We start from the raw sequence: 23,076 nt of genomic DNA on the forward strand, positions 1-23,076 counted from the left end.
TGGCCGTACAGGGACTCTCCTATAACCTGCAAAACTGCCAACCTGCTTCTGTACCTATATGTATCGTGTTTAATATATGTTCTTCACTCACATGAAGTTTGCTGCCTATGGAGGCTCCTCTTTGATAAATAAACATGCATGTTTCCAAGTTTACAGAGCATGTGTCTGTGTGTGTTTTCTAGTTCCATCCGGATCTCCGGTGAATGTGACTGCTGAGGCTGTGAGCTCCACCAGGATCCTCCTCGCATGGACCGCTCTCCCTCTGGCACTGAAGAACGGGGTCATACTCGGATACAAGGTGCATAAAAAACACTCAAACAATCCCATCCTGGCACTCTCACTTGACCCCCCTCAACCCATTATCACTTCCTCCAACACCTTCACACACTCTGACATACAGACGCACGCAAAATCTAATATAACAGGAATATGACGTAAGAGCCTGAAACTGCTCGAGTTTGTTTTTTTTCCTACATTACTGCTTTGAAAAGCACCTCGAATACAGTGTGCACGTTTGGAGGCGTGCGTGTTATTGTGCGCATTTATATGAGAGAGGCTTTAATTTTTAATACCCTTTCATGAAATAGCAGCTTGAATCATGTTCTAGGAGAAACAATGGCCGGATTATTCATCTTTGGAAAAGTACAATAATCCACAAAGCCAGCTGTTTTTGAAAGGTGTTTTGTTTATCTGACATTTAAAGCAAAAACTACAGCCTAGACAAGAGATGGTCAGGTGATGTTAATAGTCTCCATTACTATAAAAGTCTTTGATCCACAACATAGCCCATCCTTGTCTTGTATTTCCAAACTAAGTCGGAAAAGTCTGCCTTGCAGGAACCCCCAGATGGTGGAATACTTGACACACACTGACGTGCAGGTTTCTAAGAAAAAGCTGGATAAATACTGTTGATGGAGGAATGAAAGGTGCACTCGTTCTTGCCTGAGTGCACCACTTACCAGCAGTCGCATCCCTCCTCGCTCAACATGGTTCCACCTGCTTTTTCAGGCTCCCACGCACTCCCTCCAGGGGTTTATTATAATGTACCCCACTTCCTTGTTTGATTTCAAAGTAAAGAGAAGGCATGTAGCAGTTATCTCTATTTTTTGCGCTTTGCTTTTTTTGCTCGGATGTCATGAATGAACAAAGAGAACGCGCAGGCAAAATATTTCTGCTAATATAAAAGTGGCAGAGTAAAGCTCTTAATCGCCTCCCAAACAAAACATGGCCGACAAGGAGCTTTAAGAGGGAGGAAATGTATCCTCACTTGTTTTGACATGGTTGTGTTATAAACACTTAAATCTACAGAGTAACAACAGTCAGTGACGGGGTGATATAAACCCGTACAATCCAGTATTTTAAAAACGTGTAAAATTCAGGTCATATCATCCACTGTGCCGGAAGCACATCACACCCCCCACCTGTGTGTTTTTATGCCCTCCTGAGGATCACACTGAGCAGGAAGGCTTCTATGTTAATAGACGGCTGCCAGCAGCCGCTTCTCAACACCTTCCATCCCCTAGCAGATATTAAATCGTTCTCCTGCCACGCACTCCTTCTATCTATTTCTGGTTTTTAGACACTTAAGAGCTGACATGTTCCTTCACAATTGAGAGTTCACGCACATGAGAATTCAGAAAGAAACATTCTTATTCCTGCTGCAAGTGAAAGAGCAGTGTGTGCTGATAAGTTTTTTTGTTTCACTCGTGTAATTGTTATTTCAGGATAAGTTTAGTGTTGTCGCTTTCCTTTTTAGACTGTTTGCCTTCATCTGAGCGTCGAGTTTGTTTCTTTTTCTTTGGATTTTCACTTATTGTTGAAGTTGTATCTGTAGTCATCCATCTTTTCTTTGTTTGTTCAGCCATAGTAGATTACTGTTTACTCGCAACACTTGCAGAGACTGGAAAAGCAGCCTCTAAGCTCCGCCTACCCTCTCTGGCAGACCAACCACTGCTGGGTGATGGAAAACGCGTCTCTAACTGGGCGCCGCTTGTGATTTTTTCTACAAAAGTCGCCACAGACACCCAGTCTGTAATACTGCAAATACAAAAGCTCTCATCAGTGGGCCATAGGCTCAATCACCATTGTGTTACCTCATTCGGCAATAGATAGTGACTTAACAGACATTTATTTACATGAAAATCTTCACTATGAAACAGTATTCACTGTGGATGCAAGTTATGAACACTACACTGACATGGTATCCATCACCTTATGAAGCTTTTAGAGCTGAAAACAAAACTTAAAGCGGCTTCCCTGCAGTGGCCAGAAATAGAAGAGAGCAGTGACAGTGAACCAGAACTGTGGGCCAGACAGCCAAACATAAAGATCAAAGTCCCTTTGAAGCTCCTCACAGGTGAGGAGAACTGCAGAGTCAGCAGATGATAATTGGTGGGTTCATCACCACAAGCAGCATATTTCACACAAATTGCTACTGTGACTTATTTTAAGTATCGATCACAGCAGGAGCATCTTAAATAGGGAGGGAATCAAAGAATTAAGATATTTTTGGACAATCACAAAAATGAAGAACTTTTACTTTTAAGTCACCAGCGCACTTACAGAGTGTAAACAGCAGGATCTAACTCTGAACATATGTTGACCTTTTATATGTATTTGTGATTGTGTTTAAAAGTGTGTCTCTGTATTCCTGTTTCTGTGTGTCTGTGTTCAGGTGTTATACAGCGAGAAGGAGTCAGAAGGTCCCCCCAGTGTTCAGGTGGCAGAAGGAGAGCGGAGCGTGACGCTGCTCCTCGGGGCCCTCCAAAAATACACGATGTACTCGCTGCAGGTGCTGGCTTACACACGGATGGGTGACGGGCCACCCAGCAACGCCATCCTGCTCAGAAGCAAAGAAGATGGTAGGATCTCCCTCGCTCTCTGTCTGATCACTGACCTTTCATGTCCCGCAGTTTGTCCAACACTTTTGTCTCCTTCTCACCTCTGTACCCGTTTTTCACCTCTTCACACCTCTGCTGTCAGCTCAAGCAGAAGCATCTTTCCCCCACTTCACTGATCATTCACTGGGTTCAGACTCCTGCCACAGCCAACACATGCAGAACACATCGTGTGTTAGTGTGCACCATGTGTCTCTTCAGATGCAGCCATGGAAGACTCCTCAGGATGCCATGAACCCTGGTCTTCCTGTTGAATAATAAAACACAAGCACACAGACATAAGCCCTTTTTATCAATCAATCAATCAAATTGTATTTGTATAGCGCCGAATCATAACCAAAGTTATCTCAAAACACATTGCAAAAGGAGCAGCTCTAGACCGTACTCTTTGTCATATTATTGAGAGAGAGACCCAACATGAATCCACCATGAGCAGTACTTGGCAACATTCGGCAGCAGTGGCAGAAAAACGTCCTTTACCAGGCAGAAGCCTCGAGCAGAACCAGACTCATGTTCAACGGACATCTGCCTCGACTGGATGGGCCAAAGAGTGGGATAGAGACAGGCAAAGAGAACAACAACAACACATGCTCTTGTTACATCAACTAACACAGCAGATAATACAGACTTATGGTTACAATGTCAATAATAATGGTAAAAATATGTAATATTAACAAGAACAGAAATGATAAAAGATAATAATATAGATAATAGTAATTGTAACAGTTGCTGTCTGTTATAGCCATTTGCAACAATAATAGTGATAATGGAGAAGATAATATTAATCATAGCAGGTAAGTTAGGTCAAGCAGCTTTAGGATTAACATTAAAGACCCCCTCCAGTGAAAATCAAGTGTTAATCCTTGTAAACACCTCCATGTGGTGTTCTTCATGTGCTACAAGACATATCAGGGACAACATCAGCAGTCATCTCCATGGCTGGGCCTGTCTGCTTTAAAACTGCAGTGTACCAAGGACAGGCTGAACAACACGTTTTCAGATTGGCAGGTTTGAGACGTCACAAACCTAAGGAGCCAATCCCGTTAATGGACAGGGTGACGCTATGCATATCATTATGTGTAACCTATGGCAACCATTTCGGCGATGCGCAAGCCAGCTGTAACCATCATCGTAATTTTTGCAAACTCAGAATCAGAATGCCTTTATTGTCATTGCCTTGTTAAAACCACACAACGAAATTTGGACTGCTACTCCTGAAAAGTGCTCAACACACTCACTCACACATTCACACAGTAATAAATAATATATAATGAATAAAAAGTGCAAGCTAATGTTAACGTTACTACTACTAATTACTACATTTCAAGCTAGCTGAGTTTAACAAGTTTCCACTGCAACGGAGGGGGCGGTTGTAAATGTGTACAGTGGGCGGGGCCTATGCAGATTCAGGAATGTTTAATTAAGGAGGAGATGCCTTGGGAGGATTTTTACAAGGTAATTAAACATATTTTGCAGAAAAAACATATCAGACACAATTTATTATTTCCAGCAGAGCATTTTATATGTCTTAAAACATGACTGGAGCTGCTCTTTAACAGTTTAAATAGTGACAATAAAAGTACACTGCTGTTCTGCCACAGCCCTGTAACAAAGCTCCGCCGTCATGCCGCCTTTGTCATATTCGATGGACCAAGCCGCCCCTGTGTGTGTTTTTACGTTACGTTGTAGAAGCAAAACGTGCGCGAGGTGTAAACAAACAGCGCGTGCTTCACATACACACACACCCACAAACTACACCGCTCACACTGATGCCATCTCGCCTCTGTTACTACCTCTGATGCCGGCTCAGAGGCGGAATGACTTCACCCCACCATTCTGACAAAGAGAAAGAATTACATGAACACACACACACACACACACACACTCTCTCATCCTCTATCAAACAGTGTCACGTTTGAAAAGTTTTTCTCATTTCAGGATGAAATAAGAACAGGGCAAGTCAATTCCCCGCAATGTATAATGAACCTCCATTCTGTCACACATCAGTCACACATACACGCATACTTTACACACACACGCACACTCAGGAAAAAGGCATTTATGAAAGAAAAGTACAGTTTCTAGATTGTTTCTGTGAGAAGTGGCTCGTAAAAATGTAAAAGACGCTCACTTAATGTGTGTGTGTGTATCTTTTCCACATACATACTGTTGTCCTAACTCATTACAATATAGCTTCTTAAGATGAAACACTGCTCCTGATAACACCATTAAAGGAGTCTTTTGTGTGTCTGTATGCTGATTTTATTTATGCTATTACAGTGTTGTTCTGCTGCCAACTCCCTCCTCTGATCCATTTTTTCTCTCCAGTCCCAGGCCCCCCTGTCAGGATGGTGTTTCCAGAAGTTCGATTGTCATCAGTTAGGGTGGTTTGGCAGCCACCCACACACCCCAACGGCATCATATTAGGTACGAAAACAATCGCACACACCTCCCTGGAAGCAGTTCTTAGAAAGCAACACTGAAATCCTAATCTGCTTGTACTGACAATAGATGTATTTACAGCTGATGAAGGACAGAGCCCGGCTTATAGATGGAATGACTTAGCAGGTTTTAACACACGCAGAGGCACACACACAGAAACGCACACACACACACACGTCCCTGCAATCTTTCAAGGGAAGAGAAGAAGTAAAAGCCGTAAAATGGAAAAGAGCTGATGCTGTTTTTAGCTTTCAAACAAGGGTCAGCTCTCCCCATTACAGCTCTGAGGTTTGTTGGTGTTTATGTGTGTGCGCGTGTGTGAGAACGAGAGTGTCAGTGATTAAGCTGGTACCCGGGAAAAGGGCTATTATGGCTGCCGAAGCAAGACACCTCTCCTAATGCATTCACGGCCTCATACTTTATACAAACACATATCAGTTGTTTCTGAAACTGCACATCACAGCGTACAGAGAGAATCAGAAAGAACGGATTAATGAAGAGGAAGAGAGGCGAGGACGAGGCGAAAGGAATGTGAGAGCTGCTGAGCTGGAAACAGAGAGAACAGAAGGGGAGAGGCATCAGAGGGGAGATGTATGGAGGTGAGAGGAGGGACAGGTGTGTGTGCATCACACACGGGGGGGAGAAAGGGGTAGTGTTTGTCCTCTCAGTGGGGGAGGGAGTGGAGCAGGACAGTGTGAGTGATGTGTGACTGTATGGTAAGGGGGAGGACATTTAGTGCGACACCACTCTGTGACAGAAGGATGAGTGGGAGGGCAAATAGCTCTCTCGATCACACAGAGACACGGACACGCAATACCTGCTGTGTCCTTGCTGAGAACGCTGTGTGTGTGTGTGTGTGTGCACAGGCTGTGTGTGTGTTTATGCAGATACAAATAACTGTGGTGTATCAGATTCTTTAGTGCTCATGGCGGCCTCATTTCTCCTTGGGTTCACAACCCAAAGGGGACTGACACGGAAGGTGGACAGGGGAGATATAAGACCGCAGAAGGTTCACAAATCTAATTTGGCACGAGCAGCGGGGCATTTGTTTTTTCACATGACCTCCCCATGAATATAATGCAGCCTCACACACACAAACATCCCTCTGGCAAGTACAAGCTGCACCCCAGCTCCATACTTACTATTGATTATAATCAAGTTTGTCCACACACTAAATCATACATGTCAAACTCAAGGCCGATTGTACAATTATATCCGACCAGTGAGATCACATGTCTGTCACAACTGGCCCTCCAGTGTGCATCACTGCGCTAAACCTCCAGCTTCATAGAGAGCGTGTGATCATGATGATGCAGTGAGAGCTGAACAAGCCGAGCTGCGCCGGTGGGAGACTCAGATGCAGCGAGGAAACTTAAGTCACTTTTCAGGTTGCCAAACAATGACAAACCACGTCTCCACCGCTGTGTTCCCAACTGCACATTTTGCTGATAAACTGAGCACACTTTCAGACTTTGGAGCTCAGAAATGTAATTTTGAACACGTCAGTAATCCGTTTGCAGTGGACGCAGAAAGAGCACCTGTAGACACCCAAATGGAGCTGATGGAACTTTATGTAATGGCACACTCAAGGCAAAGTCTGACTGTGGGCGCACTTCAGTTCCCATGCTTCATCCCCGAAACAATGCCCCAACTCCGCCTACAAGCTGCTCAAAAGCTCTGCATATTTGGAAGCACATACCTGTGAGAGCAACTTTTTCTGTGATGAAGTGGAACGAAACCTCACACAGGAGTCGTTTTAGATGCACACCTTCACTCTTCGATTTCGTTAACAAGTGATAGTTTTCTGACTGTTTTTGATGCCTGTGATGAAACTCTGTTATTGGAAATGACTCAGTGAAGAAAACTTGATCTCTCATTTCTTTTTTTCGATACCCTGGGTTTGCTCTGGATTCTGTAATATGCGTTCATAAGTTCATATTTCTGTATGAATAATTCAATTCTGGCCTCCTCTGTGATTGAGTTGGACATCCCTGCACTAAATCCTCAAAATGTTGTACTCAAAGAAACCAGCATACATACTAGAAACAACTGGATTCTTGTCTGTGTTGTTGATGCATTCTGCTCTGAGCTGCTCTCAGCTTCATTTTGTCTCTTCATGAAGTTTAATTGGCTGTGGCATTTCAAAGCTGCAGTTCGATGCCCCTTCGCCCCTGGATTTCAACACTACCTGTTGTACCGCACACATTTATGTAAACTGTCAAATAATACACTGCAACAAGAACGGTACTCGTTGTACACAGTGCAAAGCAAAAGTACAGAAAATGTGGTGTTTGCACATTAAAGCCCATAAATTCAGAAGCCATTCCAACAAAGTGTGGTAATTAAATCAGTGATGCTCGGATGATTTTCTTCTATATACGAGAAGGAAAGCATTGCAGATAAATATTACAGATGAGAGCAGGAGCAGTAAACACAGGAGCGAATTAGTGCAGCAAATCAAGTCATCATTATTCTCACTTACTCCAATTAATGCATTTATAATCTTGCCATTTAGTACATCTTCAGGGCTTACTGAACATTAAAATCTAATATAAATGCATTACAAAACAATCCATTAAACACTTTAAGGAAACTGGGAAATGTTAACCAAATCAATTAAGACTGTAGGAGTGAAAAGCCCTTATTATGAATCTCAAGCTTTTAGCTCTGAAGGTCTACGTGTTAGTGTCAGAGAACGAGGAATGTACGAGCATTGAAGCAGCCTCAGTCGCCAGTTGTCTCGATGGCTGTTATCTTTTCATTAACATGACAAGGCCGTCGAGCAGTTCACATAGAGAAGTTTGTATGGACACATTTGCATTGCCTGAAAGGGGCCATATCTTTTAAATGGATATTCACATATTTTCACATTTTTGGGTGCTTATTGTTCAAAGTGAAAACTGTATAATTCCGTGTTTTTCCAGAGTTACATTTTTAAAAATGTCACCTCTGAAATGGGCCGTTCAGAACAGCTGCAGGTTTTCTACGTAGAACCTCGCTTTCGCTGAAACCGACCAATCATCGTTCATTGTTCACCTCAGGCTGCCTTCTTGCACGAGCTTGTTGTCAAGTTGTTGTCAAGTTGTTGTCAAGATTTCAACTTACCGCTCCGATACCTCCTGGCGATTTCGGCTCGTACATAAAAGGCCGAATAACCAATCCTAGAGCAGCCGTGTTTTCTACATCTTGACAGTGACGGTGCAGTGCGACCGCTGTGTGTGGGGGAGGGGCTGCGCGGTCACTCCAAATACTGTCAGCCAATCGTGGCTAACCTTTGAATGTCTACACGGCTTGTTCGTTTCAGGAGGAAGGAGAGTCACCGAAAAACAATTAAATTAAAATATATTTATACGAATATTATATATTAAAACGAAACAAAGAAGAATAACAGACCATTGATTGCGTAGCTAAAATATGTCCCCTTTAAGATCAGAAGCAGCTTTAAAAAACAAAAACATACAAGTCACATGTTTGACATCTCTTACATCACACAGTCACTTTGTAATGGAGATTCAGCCTCATGTATCTGATGGCAGCAGTGTCCTAATGATATTCAGCCCAGAAGATAACGCCGTGCTCTGACCCAATTGTTTAGATGCAAGAGGATTTGTTATCGAGCTGTTATCCAATAATCTTCCACACGCTGCGTTCACATTAATATAAAATCAGACTATCTGATGAGATTATCACCCACACAACCAGATTAGGAGCAGATTATCGTCGTAGCTGTTTTACTGTGAACCAATCGCCTCGGCACGCTTGTGTGTTTGTGTTAGTTTTAGGCTTGTGTGTATCTTGTGTACAAAACTCTTCATATTGAGAACTTTTGTGAGTAGCCAGTGGCCTGTGGAAAGCTATGTCGGGGTTCAGTGGGTTTGAGTGTGAGTGTGTGTGTGTGTGTGTGTTGAAGGGTGTTAGAGTTATTATATGGCCTACTGCGCATGAGACGGAGAAAGAGACACAAGCCGTGTTCACCAGGGGTCACAGTCAAGGGGACAGAGGGAGGATGTATGTTAGTATAATGTGTGTAGGGGAATGTCAGTATATGAGCTGTGACGCGTGTGTGTTGGCTGGTGTTCAATGACTTTAGTTCTGGCTCCAAACAAAAACAGGTACTGATAGCAAAGCTGCATGAATCAGATATCCTTAGAACAGATAAGGACTGTTTCAGGAAGTGTGTTTTTACTCTCTGCTGAGGAGAAGAGAATGTGTGGTGCATGGATGCTGCTATGTAGTTTTGTTTTCAGGCTTTTTTCCTGCCTCATATTGCGCTCCCTTTGATTCCTGTGGACTCTGTGATCTAAAGTAGGCCACAAACACACACACACAGACGCACATCCACACACAAGACCGTCACACAGATTTCATTTGTCTCCGTTCCCTTTCTTTCTCTTTCTGTCCCTCACCAGGCTACCAGATTTCATACCGCCTGGACAGCAGGGACCCTCAGCGCTGGACCACAGTGGAGGTGGGCTCCAATGCCAGACAGTTCACCGTCACAGGACTCTCCCCGGACCAGGCCTACGTGTTCCGGCTCACTGCTCGCACCGCCGTGGGCTGGGGAGAAGAACAGGAAGCCTTAGTCGTTACCACTGAGCGTAGAGGTAAACACACATACACATATACACTTAAAGGTATAATCTGGAAGATTTCAGTTTCGTTGTCTTTGGCGGCACCAGTGGCGATAAACGGCAATTGCGGGAGCACACTTCCCAGATATCCAGACAGTGCTGCATGTGTGACGTCCACGGTTGGCTCCGGTTGTAACTCTTGATTTTCCTCGCTGACGGTCGCTTTCCTTTTCAGACTGTTTGCCTTCATCTGAGCGTCCAATTTGTTTCTTTTTCTTTGGATTTTCACTTATTGTTGAAGTTGTATCTGTAGTCATCCATCTTTTCTTTGTTTGTTCAGCCATAGTAGATTACTGTTTACTCGCAACACTTGCAGAGACCGGAAAAGCAGCCACTTAGCACCGCCTACTCTCTCTGGCAGACCAACCACTGCTGGCTGATGGAAAACGCGTCACTAACTGGGCGCCGCTTGAGATTTTTTCCACGAAAGTCGCCACAGACAGCCAGTCTGTAATACTGCTAATGCAAAGGCTTTCATCAGTGGGCCATAGGCTCAATCATCATTGTGTTACCTCATTCGGTAATAGATAGTGACTTAACAGACATTTATTTACATGAAAATCTTCTAGATTATCATTTACATGTTGTCTAGTATACTATCATATCTGTGTCTTTAGCCATGCAGAACCCAAACCTACCCCGCACGCATGAACTCTCAAGCTGCAACAAAACATAAGGTACTAAATGTAGGTATAAGCTTGTGTGGTTCCGCAGTCCTTGGGCAGGTACTTACTAAAAACATAAATTTGCGTGCATTAACTTTACAGAATTTATTTTACAGGAGAAGAGAAAGCTACAAGCACACATCTACATACTCACAAAAATGAAAGTCTGGGCAAGTTTAAAGTAGATTTTGCAAACGCAGTATGTTGGATGTTTAAGTCAGAGTTTGAAGCAGATCAAGGGGTTCTGCTCATCGCTAGGAGAGGAGTTGGAAATAAGCTCCTCCGCAGTAGAGAAGTAGCATTGTAAACTATCATAAAACATGGAGAGAGAAACATGAGAACAACCTGGGATTAAAGCTTCTCACTCTCAGTCTAATCACTGCTATCAAACTCTGCTTTCAGACTTTTAGTGCATTACATTTAACCCGAAAAACCTTCATTTTGAATATTTTACTGCTCTGAACGATGTGGTTCTACATGAACACACAATTTCGTACTGAGGGGAGAGCTGATTAGGTTATTTCACATGAGAGGGTTGTGTTTTTATCAGCACTCTTCTTACCTGTTTGATGTAGGCGGGGTTTAGTTGGGACACACATTCTTTCATGCACCAATTATAATCTAGCAGCACAAGTTACTTGCTTGTGTTGCCAGTACTGGGTTTTTGACAGTCATCCATTATCTATACCGTTTATCCTGTTCAGGGTCGCGGGGGGCTGGAGCCAATCCGAGCTGTCATAGGGCGAGAGGCGGGGTACACCCTGGACTGATTGCCAGTCAATCACAGGGCTGACACATAGAGACAGACAATCTTTCAAGCTCACACTCACACCTACGGGCAATTCAGAGTCACCAATGAACCTAACGATTATGGTTTTGCTGTGGGAGGAAGCCGGAGTACCCATGCTCAGGGAGAGCATGCAAACTCCGCACAGACTCCCTACGTCTGAGCCGCGACTCGAACTAGGAAGGTTCTAGCTGTGAGGCGACAGCACTAAAACCACTGTACCACTGTGCCGCCCTTTTGGGGATGTTATCTTAACTTTTTTTACTTGTATCTTTTGAAGCATCACCGTTGAATTTTATTGTGAAATGCTGAAAGGTCGTGCTTATCAAAGATCTAAAGGTTAAAAGACAAAGCAGCAAGAGGTATAAATGACGAAATGTCTAAATGCAACAGAACCGTCATTAATGTTCCTTTTTGCACTTTCCCTGCTGTGGGTCAAAATGTCAAAAGAAAGCCGGCCTATACGGATAAACAATGTGACGACGATATAGCCTCTGGGGACAACAGTGAGCATGACGGGAGTGTAGCCAGCGATAAGCGATAAACGACTTCCAGTCAAGACTTCCTTTTCCACATTCCTTTTCTGCTGCATTGTTGAAAAAGAAACAGGTCTTGCTGAAATTTCAACCTCATGATGCAGATTAGTAAAAAGTAAAAAAGAAGCTTTGTCAGGTCTGTCCTCAAGTAGGAGAAGAAAACATCTTTTAAATGCTCGTTTGTTGAACGGAGGTCGGATTGATCATTACTGATGGAACCGAGGAAGTCAGGAAATCGCTTTCGTGACACAACGTCAAGGGAATTGATCTCAAGTTGAATTTTAGATCTAGAACGGATTGTTAGCTGAACTTGCTGCTTGATGTCTGTTTATAGAGATTAATAAGAAGCTAAATCATCATCAGATGACGCTGATGGGAGCCGGGATGTCTTTACGGCACATTACGTTCCGCCTGCTTTTGCTCTCCACATGGGCAGTTTTTCCTGCATACGCCGCAGCATGCTGAAATGTGATTGATCAGTCTTACTTGGACTACAAGCGCAGTACAAACGGAAACCAGAACACTTGCCATCCCTAAAATCCACGTCCCTGCATAGAGATTTCTGATGGGGTAGTTTGGAGAAAACAACAACAAGCTGCCAAGTGTTAAATCTAAAGCCCCTTTTACACTGCCAGATCAAGGTGGGACTATTATGTCTCTGTTACATTTCATCTTCTATGTAAAACGCACGGAGGCAGAACGGTGGGCGAAGTCGTTCTGTTTCTGAGCCGGCATCGGAGGTAGTGACAGAGGCGAAACAGAGGCGAAGTGGCGTCTGTGTAATCGATGCGGAAACAGCCCTTGTGTGTGTGTGTGTGTGTGTGTGTGTGTGTGTGTGTGTGTGTGTGTGTGTGTGTGTGTGTGTGTGTGTGTGTGTATGTGAAGTATGCGTAGTTTGTTTACGCCTCGTTCACATTTTGCTTCCGCAGCGCCAGAACGCAATGTAAAAGCACACAGTGGTGTGGCTTTAACAGAGCCAGGAACAGAATGATTTAATTGTGAAACAGTATTAAATCACACTCTAATGGTTCCTGGCTCATTTTGTTTGTGTAAAAAATTACTTCTCTACATTCCTGGATAACTCAGCAAGAATAATGGGCTCTAAGGCTGGAAGCTTTGACTAATGATCAGTTAAATTTGCTTTTTTATTAACTCTCAATATATAAGTATAATGTATCTTGTGTGGAATTTGCACCAAAGCAACCTAATAATTCGTCCGGAAGTTCGCATTCAATTATCATAATGCATGAGGATGTAATATGTGTTTAATAAATCAGGTTAGACATTAAATTTGGTTAATGAGCCAATTTTAAGCAGGGGTGACTTGATTTATATTATTCATTTTACCTGTGCTCTTCAAAATGTTTGCCATTAGGAGGGTCTATTACCGGAGACGACTGCAGTTACTTTATGGTTATTTTGTCCTCTCTGTTCCTATTAACTTTCAAATGGCCAAAGATTATATTTGGTCACTTATTTCATTCTGTGGAGCCGGTGAAGGAAGAGTCTGGAAAGGTTAGGTGGAAGTTTTAGCATATTAAAATTTATGATCTCTGCAGCGTGACTTAGAGGTGTAATGAGTTCTGGTTGATGTGAGGTGCGCACAGATATAAAGTTAGAGAATGAAAAAGAAGCAGGAGCTCGGGCAGGTTATCAGAGCTTCTACAACGAGTAGTTTGTGGTTGGACATAATGAATCCATTGGTACTGGACAATTAATATAAGCACAAGATTTAAAAAAGTATGACCTTTTTCCATTTGTGGGACATGCAGAACAAGATGAAATGACATTTAGAAACTGTAGTGGATGAAGAGCTAAATGTAGATATGGAAATTGGCGAGTATTAGCCCTCCTGCAGGGGCATAATGAGAGCCAGGAGTTCTCAAACTGCCCGGGGGTCTCTGCAACAGAATCAATTAAAAAGTGGCCGCAGCCTAGCCAGGCTGGTTAAATCCTCATGAAAAGTTATAGTTATTAGACCAAAGAGAATTATGACCTTCAGAGTGTTAAAACCACCAACTGGACATGGCAAGCCTTTCTCACAGTGGCTACTTTCTCATAGCGCCATGCTCTGTTGTGGGTGGGTGAAAAATGGAACGAGTGTAAGAACAGCATTGTGTTAGAAGGCGAGCAGGAGAAGCCATAAATCCTGGATTATAAACCAAAGAAAGCAACTTTTGATCAGCTCTATATGGTGATTATTCTTTTCAGGGGAGCAAAAATGTTGCCAATTTACTTTAAAATTCAAATAATTATTATCCGTCAGCGGATTGGCGATTCTGAATCGCCTTCAGGCATGAATGGTTCTCTGTCTCTATTTGTCAGGATCGTGATTGACAGACGATTTAGGGAACTGGGTGTATCCTGCCTCTCGCCCAATGTCAGCTGGGACCCAACCCTACCTCTTTCATCACAGGGAATAAACTGACTGACTATGACAGACAGCCCATGCCTATGGCGAGATGTTGGAGGCTGAGCAGTGACTGTAAACTCTCCTAGGACAGTTTTGTCTCCTAAAACCTCTAAGAGAAGAAGTGTATCCTCCAACACACAGTCAGCACCGTGACTCGACTGTTAAAGAGGAAACGCTGTGTGTGAGCAGTGCAGGTCTTTTTCCTTCAATGTAGAAACAAATTAAAAGTTTTGATCCTCTTCAGATTTAGTGAGACTTTTATCTCATCTCGTCTAGACTTGTGCAGATTTCTTTCTTCCTGCTTCATTCAGCTGCTTTTATGGCTTCGGCTCATTCAAAATTACGCAGCTAGTATTTTGAATGCTGCCAAATTATTCATTATAACACATCTTTTAGTATCTCTCACAGTGATACGTTTTATACAACTATCAGAAGGGAAGATTTTACTGATGCTGTGAGCTGCAGCAGTCGTATTGTAAAGCTGGATCTCTCCTGAAGTTATTGAAACTTGGTTAACTAGAGTTCATGGACACGTACCAGAGTATGAATGTTATGCTTGCTTGCTTCTTGTTCTGTAGCGTTATCATATCACGGCCATTCTGTGTACTTTACCATGCTAGCAGAGTCTGTAGCAACATGCGTAGTAAGCTAAAATGTGCTAACGTCAGCCCGCAGCAGTACAATGCTAGCTGCGGTCTGTTGCAGCTCGAGCTGTATCATCTGTCTAGATGAGCCTGTACAGGCCTACCATCCAATTTCGATTGTTTGCTCTGTTATAAATATGTTCAATTGCTGCTAGTAGAATATGAATGAATAGAAATGTCTCCGAAGCGGTACAGCAGAATAGGCCAGGCGGAAAAAGTAGCAGGCTTTAGGTTGGGGGAGGTGGAGCGTTTCTTTTGATTTCATGCTGGTGCTCAGATGCGACATCTAAAGGACATAAAAGTTGTATATTAAGCCTTTAACACTTCAATTGTTGTCTTTAATTGTTGACAGTGTCCTCCAGAATCAGAATTGCATGTTAAGAAACTGGAGGTTCCCACCCCTTCTGTTTCATAGGATAGGATATCAGCCAATCAAGCATAAGGGCCTGTGTCCACTAACAGCGATTTTTGCGCTGGCAGGGCCTATTTCTATACTGAATCAATGCAGTTCAGCATCCTCAGCGCAAGAGTGCCCTCAGCATCAGCTGGTTTTTGTCACTTTGCTCACTGCACTCACAATTGAAAATAGTTCAACTTTTGGAACACCACTGCACTTCTGCCTCACCGACCAATCAAAATCAAGACTTGAGAACTTTGTCAACAACAATGGTGGAAGAGAAACGTACCGCTGCGTTTTTTGAGGGTACAATTTCCAGGTGTAGAGCTGCTGCCAACACCAGGACACGATTCCTTTACATTGTTTTTCTTTGTAAAATTGCATTGAATTAAAGCAAATATTCAGCACACAGAACGATTTAAAACAGACTTAACGGTCACTACCGAGGAAAGTGGAAGTGCCGCCAGACAACTTTCGTAACCTAGCAACAGTAAGCGCCAGCGAGAAGCGCTCTGAAATTGAGGTCGTGAGCGCTGTCTGCACAAAAAGTGGTATTAGTGGACACAGGCCGGCCTCATCACATTTAATTGACCATATTGTTTGTAATGGGAGTCAATACTGCAGATCCATCATTCATATATAGTACATCAATCAATGCAAGTTTGACGGTCAGTGTTGTTACATGAAAAGTTTTTTACATTTCTATCCCTAAATGCAGTTTCAAAGCATCAGTTGTGGAAAACTTAATCACAAATACAGCGTGTTATCCTCTTTTTTTTAAAGCTAGATTTTGTTATTTAATGTTTTGGGGGCCACTTTGGGCAGCAGAGTCAAGCTGCACAGTAAAGATAGGCAGATAGATCCTTGGAGGGGGTCAGGAGGAGTTGAGAAGAATGTCTCAGCAAAGTGAAATATCACTTTACAAAAGAGAAAAAAAAGAGCTTCTGGTGTCTCTGTAAGCTAATGCATGGGTAACTTTGGTTTGAACGTAGCTCTCAGCCTTTGATATATGTCATCCCTGATCCCTCTCTCCAAATGTCTCTGTCAGGCGGCACCGCGTACGTCTCGTAAAGCAAAGAAAATCTACAAAAGTCCTGACATTAAAATGCGACAGTGAATTGAATTTTTATGAAATCCTGGAATCACAATGTCAGATATTCTTCTGGGAGCTATTAGCTTGTGTAGTGCATTTTAATTGGATCAGATATCATGACGGCCGCATCATTATCAGGATTCCTACAGAATAGAATTCAGTGGTTCCACTTCACTAACATAATGGCCCATTCTCACTGTGAGATAGACTGAACAGCCTAATAGAGATTTCTTTCTGATGATGCTGAAGAGACCAACTTAATGCCGAGAAAAAGAAGATTTGCTGTTTGAGTGTGCGGGGCTGTGTGCATGTGTGTGAATGGATTACATTACCCAAAGTCCTTCTACAGAGATTTATCTGTGTAGATTTTTGTCTAGAGGCTGACAACTGATAAGGAAATGTACAACGTGCTGCAACGCATTTAGCAGAATAAACCCCCCCTACAACCATATCTTTGCTCTCCTCCAGGTCGACAGCTTCATCTCTACTGCTCCCTTCTGCCTTGCATAGCAGTAAACAGTCGTGTAAGTGCTGAAAGGGAAACACTTGTTCTGACGATTATGAGTTTATTATCAGAGCACGATCTTAACTGGAGAAGAGACAGGGAGGCATAGATGGTATCAGTGAAACGAAGGGAGGAAATAGTAAAATCTTAAAGAGACTGAAGAATTAGGCAACAAGGGAGGCAAACCTATTTGACTTAAATTAGATGTGATGAGGATGAATGAAGGAAGGCCAGCCTGTGTGTGTGTGTGCATGTATGAGAACATACTGTTCGTGCAGATTAATTAAACCTCAGAGTGAATCAATAATGCTTTTACTCCTAGACTTAATCGATAACCTGATGCCCACTGAAATTACACAGAAATGCCCCCAACAGTGTGTTCTTGTTTGTGCGTGCATGCATGTGTATACATGTGTCTACTTATCACACAGCTACTGCCAACACAGTTGTACATGTATATTGACTCCCAGAGCCATCTTTCATCGTCTAATTGAGTCATGAAGACAAAGACAAATACACGCACAAACAGCCACAATCTGTGGAGACATTGTTTCTTTGATGCTGCAGTGGTTACATGTGTTGTACTGTTTTAATATGTATGCATTAGAGCAGTCTGCATAGTGATGTAAATGTGTTACTTCGAGCAGATGGTCTCTGAGAGTCTCTGTCCAGGTGACAATTCATATCAACATGTATGGCTACAGATTGGATGCAAATGAAAGGAAAGCCTGAATTAATAAGTAGAGAAACACATTGAATCTAGATGTTTTTATACAGGGAACAGTTACAGTCAAAGGAATCAAAGTTACAGTTGACTCTCTGCAGCTAAATGAGTACTTATACATCATGAATATGAGCAGCTGGGTCCCTAATCTTCCCTTTGTACATATGCATGTGTATGACAGAGACTTAAAGCAGAGGAAGTAGATACTGTATAACTGTGACAGCGCAGTAGACTTGAGAAAAAAGTAGAAAAGATGCGTCCTCTAAAAACATAATATCATCCAATGTCAGACTAAAATTGATACTGAACTACCTCCTACTACATTTAAGATAAGTGTGCTTAAGCTGCTCTGGAGTTGTTCTTATCCTCCAACGATAATGTGTTTGCCACGGTGTGTAAATGTCCTGAACTTTTTTGTTCATATTTTCTGGATGCAGCACTGTCTTCACTGTTGGTTGTGTGCTCTGTCCTTTAACTTGTCACCTTATCTCTATTTACAGGGACGTAGATTTCAGGGACAGCAAGTGTTCTGGTTTCTGTTTGTCGTACGCTTGTAGTATGAGTAATATTGTCCTATCACGTATCAGCAGGCTGCGGCGTGTGCAGGAAAAACAGTCCGTGTGGAGAGCAAAAGCAGGCAGAAGTAATCCGCTGTAATGACATCCTAGCTCCCATCAGAGGCTATCTGATGATGATTTACCTTCTTATTAATCTAATAAACAGACATCTGCATGATAACAGCAAACAATGTGCTCTACATCGAAAATTCAACTTGAGACAAATTCCCTTGACGCTGTGTCACGAAAGGCGTTCAGATTTCCCGACTTCCTCAAATGCATCAGGAATGATCAATTTGATATCCGTTCAACAAATGAGCATTTAAAAGCAGTTTAGTTCTCCTCTTGAGGACAGACCTGACAAAGCTTCATTTTGACTTTTTACTAATCTGCATCATGATGTTGTTATTTCAGCAAAGGTACGACCTGTTAATTAAAATAAATCACAAGAAAAACTGGTTATTTCTTGACTAGAAGTTGTTTATCGCTTACCGCTGGCTAAACCGGACACGCCCGACATGTCCATCGTTGTCAGACTATAGCCGATGGGATCGGGGATTGCTTGTCACCTTTCGTACACATATAAAGCTCTTACACAAAGTATCTGTCTAGGATGAACAAAGCTACAGACACGGGGATGTATGCAGTGGAATATGGTTACAGTCACGTATTAAACTGCAAATGACAGATTGTATTTATAATTGAATGTTTAAAATGAATCAGAACATCAACTCAAATCTTCTTTTAATGAAAATGAATTAAAAAAACATTAGATAAGTTGCCCTATTTTTCACTCTCCTGATTATATATTAATTCCTCTGTTCTTATTCTTGTCACATCAACGTTTCTCTCTCTTCTCGTCTCCTCCCACTCTCTTCCACTTTCTCCTCTTCCCTCTTTCCCCCTCTTTACCACATCCACAGAGCGTCCCCAGCCACCCAGGAAGTTGTCTGCTCCTCAGGACGGGCTTGAATCCCGCCGTCTCCGTCTGCACTGGGTGACAGGTAGCTCAGGCTCCTCCCCGCTGAGGTACTTCACTCTGCAGGTCAAAGAGCTGCCCAGAGGGGACTGGAACACACACACGGCTGACATCCCCCACAACGTGACCACCTGGACTGTTGACAGGTACACATTTGCTCATGCGTACAGTCACATACGCACACACGTCTGCTTCTGAAGCAACCGCGTAGTAAAATTTAAAGCCGGATGACTGTCTTCTAATGGCAATCAGGCCATCTCAAGCATCCTAAAGATTTCCCCTCACTGCTTTTTGCTCTCGCTACAGAGCCATAAATGTTTGTTTAGCAGAACATGCTGGACTTCAACTTGTTAAAGCAGTCTGTAAAATATCTTGTGTGTTTATGCTTCCCTGGGGAGAGGACTGGACAGAGCGAGGGAGATGCTGTAAATTCTCAAAGCAAACAGTCAGAACACAGAAGGAAAAGTTTTATTTATTTAGCACACAGAGTTCTGAAAAGGTTTTTTGGAGCAAAGGAAAAAGAACATAAACCACCAAAAAAAAAAAACACCAGGGAGAGCGGAGTAATCATAATCACTGCAGAGACGCGGAGAATCTCAGTCACCTAATCACACAGGCACAGCAGGAAATGCTCTCTGTTTCTGTAGCTTAATGCTTTTTTTCTTCCTCCATCTTCATGCTTAAAAGTTTCTCTGTGCCACTTTTTCATTCTCTCTCTCTACAGCCATTTTTTTTTTACCTTTTCATATGTCATCTGTCTTGTTGTCACCTCCTCCTTTCCTCTCTCCCTTCCTCCATCAACAGCAGTAGCTTTCAAAAATCATAAGACATGACGGTATTTTTCCCCTTCAGCTTCATATCCACTCATCCCCTGGAAGAGCGAGTCCTCCTATAGCATGTCTTCCTTTCCTGTTTATCCCCCCATCCTCTTCCCCCTGTTGAGACTGTCATTGTGGCAGCAGGTAATAGTGGTCAGACTGAATGACTCCTCCAACTTCCCAGACAGCCTGAGCCGCAGAAGTATGATACAATTTCAGATGTGTATAGTGTATGTCCCCATCATGTGTGTCCTTGTGCTTCTTGGCTGTTTGTGTGCACTATTTTCCGAGCTATCACAGGGCTATTTGAGATGCTGAAGAGTGTTCTCTCAGTGTGTCTGCATCAGCCTGTTTCGACCCGCCTCAGGGAGAGTCTATCTGCCATCATGGTGGTGCTGCGGTTGTTGTTTTCCAGCCCATTCTATCTCTGAATGCTCTCATTACGGCGCCGTATGGGGGAATTAGCTAACATCTCCACATGCTCACGCTCATGCTTACTTGTTATCTATCCTTAATTGTCGTTTTCCACCGAGACATCTTTGGAACCGAAAGTCCCCAGGCCCATGCACACAAATGCACACGCATGCATACAGGATTGTCACACTTTCAAACACTGTCCTTAACATCCTCCCTGTGCTGTTGGTACCCCACCTTCTTTCAGCCTGGTGCCTTTGATGTTCTATTCCTGCGATACCCACAAACCCACAGGGCTTTCTCTTGTCCCTTATTGTGCCTGGCTCCATATTATACAAGGAGACACTTGAGCAGCTCTCCTGTCGCCCGCTGAATGTCTGACTGGTCTTTTGTAGTCTCCCAGGGTCTCTGTAAATATAGATGGACCTTGTGAGAATATGTTTGAGCAGTGGCTTGAAGAGGCTGGAAAAAGTGCTGTTAATAATAATAATAATAATAATTTACTGTGACAAAAGGTTAGATCAATGCAAAGTTAGGAATTATGCCACAGCCTGTTCTGTGTTAATCCATTTTAATCAGTCAGCGTGCAGGAGAGTGTATTTAAGCTATTAGCATGCTATAAGGCAGCATAGCACACACTTGTTCAGCGGGTCCCTGACAATGGGTGCATGTTTGTTGGGCTGATTGTAAGTGGCTCTTGAGTAAAGTGTTTCGCAAAGGACTGATTGAAATCTGTGCTAATTAATGCATTCACCTTGTACAGAGGAGAGATGCAGATATAATGTTGTGGTAGTTATTCAAGACCCAGTCAGCTCTTCAAAAGCCATCGTGCAACATGTCTATGAGAGGGGGTGAAGTTAGCTATTGTAAGAAGTATTTTTAAAGGGACCACTTGGGTTGATGTAGAGCCATGTTTTCATGAGCGGGACGTTGTATTGTTTGTATTTCACAAGCTGTTGTCTTTGCGAAAGAAGAGACAACAAGTAAACAATGGATTGTCAAATTCTTCCAAAGAAGACTCTGTACAAATGTCTTTTGTTTGCAAGCTCTTATGGATGTTCACAGTGGTCTTCATTTAGAAACCTGCAGTGGAATTAAAATCTGTTTGTCCACAAAGACAAATCCACTGCGTCATTTAAAGCCTTGGCACTGCTGCAAAAACATTCTAAGAAATGTCTCACCATTATACGACTTTCAACTTCATTATTGTACTATGACGCTGACAAGCTAAAAATAGATCGTTGATAATAAAAACTCTGACGACATGGATGTTTTGTTTTCGAGACTAAAATGTTAGTGGTGAATTTTTCCTGAAGGCAAGGCAAGTTTATTTATAGAGCACCATTCATACTTAGAGCAAGTCAGAGTGCTTTACACAGTTAAAAACAGAGCATTAAAAACATTTAAAGAAAAGAAAAGCAAAATATAGCATTAAAATGTCAAACAGGTCCGGTCAGAACAATACAACAGTATATACTTCTACTGAACTTTAATTATAACTTGTCAGTTATACTTTTCCTTTGTATTATGAGAATAATTTTCCTCTTGGGTCCCATACTCCTCCTGCAATAATCGATCTTCCATTATATTTTAAAGATAAGAAATAGATTAAAATGTAAGATCAATTAAAAATAATTAAATATCAATTATAAAGCTAACAGATTAAAATATAGATCAATTAAAATAATTTTAAAGGTAATAGATTAAAATAGAAGATACATTGAAATAAGTCATTAATATTAATTAAAATAGCAGAAGTGAACTGAAGCAAAAACAGGAAGACAGAGAGGGAAGGGAGGGTCAAGACTAAATCTAAAATAGCTGCCAAAATGAACACTGGTACAAATCACGTCAAACTTTTGTAGCTCAGCTGACTGACAAGCTAATAAGAATGCAGCTACAAGCGTGTAAAACACCTGGAGAAGGCATGTGCGTGTTTCTAAGGGGAGGCGAGAACACGCAATGCTTACACACTGCTCATCTTCCAAGTAAGAAGAAAACATGGTGCCTTTGATTATCAATTGGCACATCAACCTAAATGTGTGAAAATGTAATGTTTTCGTTACTGTTTGCATTTTTGCATTGGCTCCAACTGGTTTATTTGCTCCAACTTTTTTCCTACAAATTCTGAGAGCTGTTATAAAAGTCTTGCGTGCAAAACAGTGAGTGTAACGACTGGTCAAGATAACAAAAAGTTTAGAACAGAATACTAATGTTTTAACTTAGGAAGAGTTCAGGAATCAATGTTTGGTGGAATCACCTGGTTTTTAATTACAGCTTCTATGCATCTCTGCATGCTCTCCACCAGTCTGTCACAGTGCTGTTGGGTGATGTTAGGCCACTCTTGGAGCAGCTCGGCTTTGTTTGATGGCTTGTGACCGTCCATCTTCCTCTTGATCACACTCAGAAGGTTTAATGGGGTTCAGATCTGCATTGGCCTGACCATGACATGTAGAGAGATTTGATGATTTAAGGTTAACTTGGAGTGGTCTCTTAGCTTTTGTCCGGAGCTGTAGATCAGTTGGTTTAGTAATAAAATCACATTGAAAAGATGTGAGTAATCCTGGTTAGGCA

At 42.4% G+C, this 23,076-nt stretch overlaps 1 protein-coding gene across 1 annotated transcript in view; it reads left to right on the plus strand.

The window, feature by feature from the left end:
- LOC138594264 (protein sidekick-1-like) overlaps positions 1 to 23,076 on the plus strand; it is a 252,273-nt gene that overhangs the window by 210,613 nt on the left and 18,584 nt on the right. The window contains exons 26-30 of the mRNA XM_069665307.1: positions 183 to 298; positions 2,675 to 2,861; positions 5,226 to 5,324; positions 9,749 to 9,943; positions 19,215 to 19,416. Of these exons, the coding sequence (XP_069521408.1) occupies positions 183 to 298; positions 2,675 to 2,861; positions 5,226 to 5,324; positions 9,749 to 9,943; positions 19,215 to 19,416 (799 nt within the window). The remainder of the gene's footprint in view (positions 1 to 182; positions 299 to 2,674; positions 2,862 to 5,225; positions 5,325 to 9,748; positions 9,944 to 19,214; positions 19,417 to 23,076) is intronic.

This window comes from Semicossyphus pulcher, unplaced genomic scaffold (assembly GCF_022749685.1).
Source record: "Semicossyphus pulcher isolate SPU_LCO1_2020_fin unplaced genomic scaffold, fSemPul1.0.p SCAF_17, whole genome shotgun sequence".
In the NCBI taxonomy this organism is placed as follows: Eukaryota; Metazoa; Chordata; class Actinopteri; order Labriformes; family Labridae; genus Semicossyphus; species Semicossyphus pulcher.